Source organism: Spea bombifrons, chromosome 5 (assembly GCF_027358695.1).
Source record: "Spea bombifrons isolate aSpeBom1 chromosome 5, aSpeBom1.2.pri, whole genome shotgun sequence".
Lineage (NCBI taxonomy): Eukaryota > Metazoa > Chordata > Amphibia > Anura > Pelobatidae > Spea > Spea bombifrons.
This window is the reverse complement of record NC_071091.1, coordinates 97,520,058-97,527,420: the sequence shown is the minus strand read 5'-3', so window position 1 is coordinate 97,527,420 and position 7,363 is coordinate 97,520,058. Positions and strand designations below refer to the sequence as shown.

The 7,363-nt window shown below is 36.8% G+C and overlaps 1 protein-coding gene across 1 annotated transcript; it reads right to left on the bottom strand.

Moving 5' to 3' along the window:
• Positions 1–2,450: 2,450 nt before the first annotated feature.
• DCSTAMP (dendrocyte expressed seven transmembrane protein) lies at positions 2,451–6,765 on the bottom strand. The gene is made up of 3 exons (XM_053467917.1): positions 5,740–6,765; positions 3,237–3,572; positions 2,451–2,528 (listed from the first exon to the last, which is right to left on the bottom strand). Exons 1-3 carry the CDS (start codon positions 6,763–6,765, stop codon positions 2,451–2,453), a joined length of 1,440 nt encoding a protein of 479 aa, XP_053323892.1.
• Positions 6,766–7,363: the final 598 nt, after the last annotated feature.

Sequence of the window (7,363 nt, the reverse complement as noted above, 5' to 3'; positions counted from 1 at the left end):
ATTTTTGGTTGCTGTAAAGAATATCCTGTTGTTCAAATAACCAGAATGTATTAATGAATATAAAATACAAAAATAATCTTCTCTATAGAAACAACTGCGCTTTTGTGTTGGTATGTGTATGTATGTGTATCTTGGCATAAATAAAGTTAATCTGTCATTAAAAAAAGTCTACATTTGTGGAGGTTCGCCTATACAGTGCTTGCCGATTTGCTAGCAAATGTATAGTTACAAAAGGTATTTAATCTTAACAGTTTTTATCAGTGTCAAATGTGGTCATTATATATTTTTATTTTTTATCCAAGGCAAGAAAAATAAGCATTCCGGGGGACTCTTTGGGTTTGACCCAGAATCTCCAGGTGAAGCTCTGCTTCCCCTTACGAAAAAATTACTGCAGTTTTTCTAAAGTAATACTGCAGTTTTTTGGACATGAAAAACTGCAATACTGCACTTTTACTGCAGTATTACTGCACATTTACTGCAGTTTTACTGCATTTGTACTTTCCTGTACTGCAGTTGTACTGCAGTTATTTTTGTACGGAAGTATGAATGCAATAAAGCTGCAGTACATTGAAGTACAACTGTAGGTTTGCAATATAAAAAGTGCAGTAAATGTGCAGTAAAAGTGCAGTATTGCAGTTTTTTCATGTCCAAAAAACTGCAGTATTACTTCAGAAAAACTGCAGTAATTTTTTGTAAGGGGCGATCCCCGGAGTCTCCAGGTTAGCTCCTCCCTCTATGGGCAGTGAAGGGCTGGTTGCCCACACCCACTCTCCTCCCACTAAAAATTATCCCCACCCCTTCATGAAGCCAGTCTGTTGGGAAGTTCCCTTGGCAATATTCCTAAGAATCCTGGCTAGTAAATTGTTAACAAAAGGCTACTGCATATCTGTCTTATGCCAGTCCTACATATACCAGGTACGCCAAGTACCAATCATTCAACAGCAGTGATATATACATAATAGTCATGGAGTCATAATCACTAAGCTCAGCATCGTGTTCTTATAACTTCCACATGCATCCAAAGAGAGGGATTCATCAGAATCCTGTCCATACATCTTGTCTGTTCCTTACTCCAGTTATTTACCTTGCATCAGGACACGTGTTTCATCAAACCATTGTTCCATTGAATGGAGCGCTAACTATTTTTAAAGCCTACTTCTGTCATTCTGTGGTGTTACTCAGTGTTCCTTTTTTTAAAAATAGAATAGGAAGAGGTAGTGGTAGGATATGTCAGAATGTGCCAGGGCTGTTTGCGTGGTTAGGAACTTCCAGCAATAGAAACGGAACATTTATTCTCATTAGAGAATAGAAGAATTCACATTTATCTGTTTGTGAATCTTAATAAATAGCTCAAACAGCGCTTTAATATAAATATATATATATTTAATAATAAACAAATATATAAATCCACAAATAAGGCAAAATCTATAAGAATGAAAATTAAATAGATCACGAAAAACTCTGCAATGGAGGGTAGATACGATAAATATACAATACGATAAATATCACTATTAAGAAATCCAAATAAATATCCACAAAAAGTATTTGTGCCTGGCCAATCTGGTGCCACAGGACGCGTTTCGAACGAATACGTCTTCAGCTATCTAAACTGAGTATTCCATCACATAGCTACAAATAGTTACTGATAATCAGCTGTTCTAACACGCATCAATAATTTAGAGTAACTAGATGGCTGATTAGACAAAACCTAATAATCATTTTTGACAATTGTATGGTTTTTGGAGAAAATGTTTAATTCCCTGGTCAAGTATTTGGGTCTTTTAGGTCCTTTCATACAGATGAATGAAATGCCCCCTATTATCTAACATTGGACCAGGCATTTCTGCTTTCACATGACTGCATGCTCCTATGTAATGCCATTCACTGGTCCACCAGTCCTGCCAGGGATGGACTGACAATGGCCAGGCAGCCCTGACTTTCTATGGTCGGTGGCCGCTTGATGACACTGGCCACATGCTCAAGCACCCATCAGCCAATAAAGTATATTTATTTCACTATAAAATAACCTATCTGTCTTGAATTTAGCTCTGTAGGGTAAAAACATTCACCATTTAACTAAGGGATATTTGGGCCACCATCATGTTCTTATTCCAAGTTTCATATGAAAAGGTAATCACAAAAGACAGTTCTTCTAAGCTCTGGCGAAATGCACAATGTAGGAAAGGTAGCCAGTCTCACTTAATTAGGGGAAAGCATTAATATCATTCATTTGTGCCCAAGTAGTACAAAGAACAACCTCATAGTTTAAAATTGTCTCATGTTGCCTAAAGTTACAACGTGTATCCAACTGGCTAATAAAACAATATTAATACAGCAAAAGTTTCAGTCTATTGTCCAATTATCTGTATTGTGTTGATTTTTTTATTATATAACTGTGAAGACATTGAAACGAGTGAACGTAATACATCCCAAATTATCTAAATGGTATTTTATGTCTCATTTGCCAGGTCCTCTTTATTACTTAAAGCTGAATACTTCATTTTAAGGATCGGGAACCAAAAGCTAGCCTGCAAATAAAAACAATGATTGAGATTATTGAAGATGTCTTGCGATGACCTCCAAAATGTTACTATTTCTTATCACATTGATCAGATTTAGGACAAAACACAATATCTTGATATGAATGTTATAAAGAATGGGGATTATTCGTAAAGATTGATTCTGGAAAATAGAAACCAAAGGATTAGTAGATTGGTAATGCCTCATGATCTGCCATATGGTGATAAGACTACTTTGCACCAAAACTATTCTTTATCAATAAAACCCAATGTAGCCATAACTGACTTTAAAATATATTTTTCTGTACAAAGCTAAACAAAAAATAAAAAATTAACGAGGATAGTTCAGAGAGAAAGTGAATACAGCTTATAACACTGGTGAGATAAAAGTTGCAATTTTTTGTGGGTTTTCATGGATGACACTACACATTATTAAGTAACGACTCTCTTCAAGAGAGACTGAGCTGGTCCTGAAATAATCTCAGTCGCAGAGGCAACAGGTAAACCCACCGTTATGTATCAATATTTTCAAGGACTCTAAGCGATACACTTTCATGAGAACATATAATCCCGCAACAAACATCTGGGCAGCTAAAGAAAGTGCACATTTGTCAGGAATTGCTTATTTTTCAACTCGAAAATACATCATTTAGTGACAGCTGTTACTCCACTATTTCCCAGCTAAGGTGAAATACACGTTGGCTCGTCACGTCTTACCTGGGACACTATGGTGCTGAATGTTTGCCTTCCGCCATAAGCTTGCGTCTGGGATCTTTTCTTCAGCATGTTGTTATGGAGGTAGTGGATACGTTCCAAGTCCTTGTCTGGATAGAATGATGCCACCACCAGCATTTTTATTTGTATCAGAACACCGGATAGGCTCCCAAGTATAAGCAAGAATAATATTATTATACTGAGGGGGATCCACGAGTCTGAGAGAGACATTGCCGGTGTTGGCGTACACATTGGTTCAAAAAGATATATCTGGATGGATTTGTTATACTTGCCACTCACTGGTCTTTCGTAGTCATAACCTTGAATTGTTTGCTGCCCCTGAAAATAAGAATAAGCATATACTAAAAAGTGAAGAAACCAGATGTAAATCCGGGAAGCCTGTGCGATAAAGAGACAAGATTTACCCCATCTGGTACAGAAAAGTGATTATTATTTTTATATTTGAAGGTGATTTAAATGGCACAGCTGCATTTCTAAAACACACTTTCTATATTTTTTTCATAAAGGCTACATTTAAGGAATTTTATTTATTTTTCCAATCATACGATTGGTCTGAGATATAAAAGATACAGTGGATGAGTGACTGTCCAGAATCACCCATCTCCTCCTACACCGGCAAAGGACTACATTAAATTATGTAATGATGAATTGTACCCATTTAATGAAATTACCTTTACATTTATAAAAGTTTGAAAACATGAGAGACCAATCAGGTGAAATCTTTTGAATATTTAGATGGCACCCAAAGAGACGGAGATTCATTATCACTTGTTCTACTTCAGCTTTTAAGTTAATACGCATGATGTTAAATTACTTTTTCGTGTTAATTTATTATGTCATAACTCTTTTGTCTGACCGTATTCGGGGGTCCATTTGATGCAATTTGTGCCGGTAACATGAAAGACACAGATGTATTTTCTTCTTGTGCTGGGTACACGGTCAGCAAAATCATCAAAGATAACAGATTGAATACAGAACAGCAAGAAATAGCAATATGATCATCTTAAAGCGTTACCCTGAGGGTTCCACGCAGATGTGGGTTGGATCATTGTATAGGCACGGTAATACACATTTTTAATTCTCTTACCAACTGAAGACCATAGCAGGCAACGTCATATAATGTCATATAACATCAGAGACAGTAGGGAGAGGAGTACACAGACATTCATTCTGTAAAACCAATGCTGAAATGTATCTTTCCCTATTAAAATAATAATGTTTTTTCCTAAAACAAAGTAGTTTTTGTTGTATGGATGAACTGAATGGATGAGGTTTTCTAGGCCTCAAAAAGATCTGGGGCTAGAGTTAATAGCAGATTTGATAGCAGTGAAGTCCGCTTTGGCACTGGTCGTAGAGTACACGGTATATATACACACACACACACACACACAAATATTGGCAATACATTTATAAATTAACAATATTTCTCTCCCTTTTCTCAGAATTTCTCCCCTGTCTCATGATCTCTTATTTTTCTCTATATCTCTCCCTTTCTGCTGTTCCCTTTTTGTTTATATCTTCCCTTTCTTTTTTATATATCTTTATTCTCTTTATCTTTTATATACCCTTTTTCTCCCCTATATTTTTCTTTCTCTTTATTGTTCCTTCTCTTTACCTCATTTTTTCTCCATCTCTCCCCTCTCTGTATATTTCCCCTCTTTATCGCTCCTTCTACTTCTCTTTTCTTTTTCTCCCTACCTCTCCATTTTCTTGCCACACAATTTACACACACTCACATTTGCACAGACTTACACACTCACACCAACATGCTCACACACATACACATTCACACGCTTGCAGATACACAACCCTGCTCACACACATGAACATTCATGCTCATACACTCATACATATACATGCTCACACACAAACACATATACACATACATGCTCACATACAAACATACATACATACATGCATTATCTTACATTACGTGACCCTGCTCTGTTCCTGCCTCTCTGGGCCAGTCCATAAATGTTCACAAAGGGCTGATCAGACCTGATCACACAGTTTTTGAATTTGTTTTTATTTCTGGTTAGTGATAAGGGATTCCTAGGGCATTTAAGAAGTTTGAAAAGGGGGAATATTAAATGCAGAGTGCCAGAGATATGTGTTATTTTAAATCATAAAGAGTCCATTAACAATAGTCTGTTTAGATTCACACGTAAAGTTTGTAGGAGGATTTTGGTTGATTTTACTCATTAACTATACAACCCTGGCAGGACCTTTTGCCGAATGCATACTTTATTTGATGAGGTGTGTTTCAAGGAACCTCACTTCATTAAATATGTATTATTCTGGACCAACTTCCCTTTCATGCTGGTCTTAATGTACCGGTGACAATTTTAATCCCCTGTCTGTCGGCGTGAAGACCATTTGAATGCGGTGACTTAAGTTGGCAAATGTTTATACCTATTAACCCCATTAAATAATAACCCTGCGGCAAGTGTTAAGTTAAACGTACAAGTGTATATATTTAACTTACCAAAAAAGAGGCTTTTACAGGGACAACAAAGGGAGGTATTTCTTGTAAATGTTTGCTAACTGTAAAGATGATCCAATAAATAACAAGGTCAAGAAAAGTCAGCAAACTCCAAATAATAATATTTGTGAAAACAGGAAAAAAAAAGAATGATGCTTTTTTCATCTGGTTCTTTGAAATCTTCAAGCTTGGTATTTGGATCCAATCCTTCTTTTCATTTTTATTGAGTGGTAAGACACAAAGCATGTTTTCCTGCCTTTTACAGTTATCATAATGTATGAATCTCTTCGTTATATACACATTATCAAACCTCTTGCTATCAGCAGCCAGAAATTTTCTTAGGAAGAGTCCAGACCCAAGCAACACAAACGAAATTCCAAGGACAAGAAGAATTACATGGCCAGTGTAGGAAGCCATATCCAACCATGATGATACGTACTCCGATACGTTTACAATGTCTTCCTTGGTTTGATTTAGAACGGCTTTAAAGTCTTTATCGGAAATTAGTGCATGACACTGGAACGTGTTAAAGAATGTAACGATGTTGTCAAGAGGAGTGAAGAATTGTTTGCACTGATGACGAATGAAACGTATAACTTCCAAATAAACATCTATAGGGAATATCCTCAGGGAGAGACGTTTTGCCTCCAAATTGCAAGTAATGCTGTCTGCAAGGTTTTTTAGATTTTGAAAAATATTTTTGACGTTGTAAAACACAATTATTCCTGTTCCAGAGGCAATGAGAGCATTTCTACCTTCCTTCATCACACCCGAGAGAAGGAACAACAGACTAAGACATCTCGCTGACCTAGAGCAGTAGGCGAGAACCGATGCGATGATTCCAAGACAACAAGAAGCAGCCAGGGTGACCTGTTGGCTACATATGGGAGATAGATGCAAAACAAGAAAAAAAATGATACCTAACGTTAATCCAAGAAGCAAACAAAGAAAAACAAAGTACAAAAAATCCGGACTTTGTCTTCGTTTTCTTCCTAACACAAAAATGCCCATAAAGCAAGAAAGATCCATCATATTTTGGAGAATTTCAGCATCTAAAGTAATATCTTGAAAACCAAGGGCACTATTTGAATGATGTCTGAAGATGTTTTCTTTGATGTGGCTCAGCAAAATTATTATCCAATCTAGGGTAGGCTTCTTCTCCCCTTTTTTTCATAATGAGATTGCATTTGTCAGAATGGAGATGCTGTTCGCTGTGTCTTGTGTTGACAATAAACAGTGATTAATAGCCTGAAAATGTTATCATCACTACCAATTCTGGAGGTGGCTTTAAAAATGGCAATTAAGGGCTGTGTTAATAATGTGTCATTGCAAAATTCCCAGCCACAATGAACAGATATTTAAGGAACTGCTTTAAATATAACTAGAACCAAAACCATGCTGACTAACATTTACATCTTGCGTAAAACTAACACAGCATTCCACAATAAGAACGTCATACCCACAGTGAGACATGGTGGTGATGCTCTGGGGTTGCTTAGCTGCTTCGGGACCTGGCCGAGCAGCCTTAATTGATAGAGCCATGAATTCTGCCAGAAAACCCTGAAGGAGTATATCTGGCCATTAGTTTGTGACCTAAAGCTCAAGCGTTGTTGGGTTATGCAGCAGG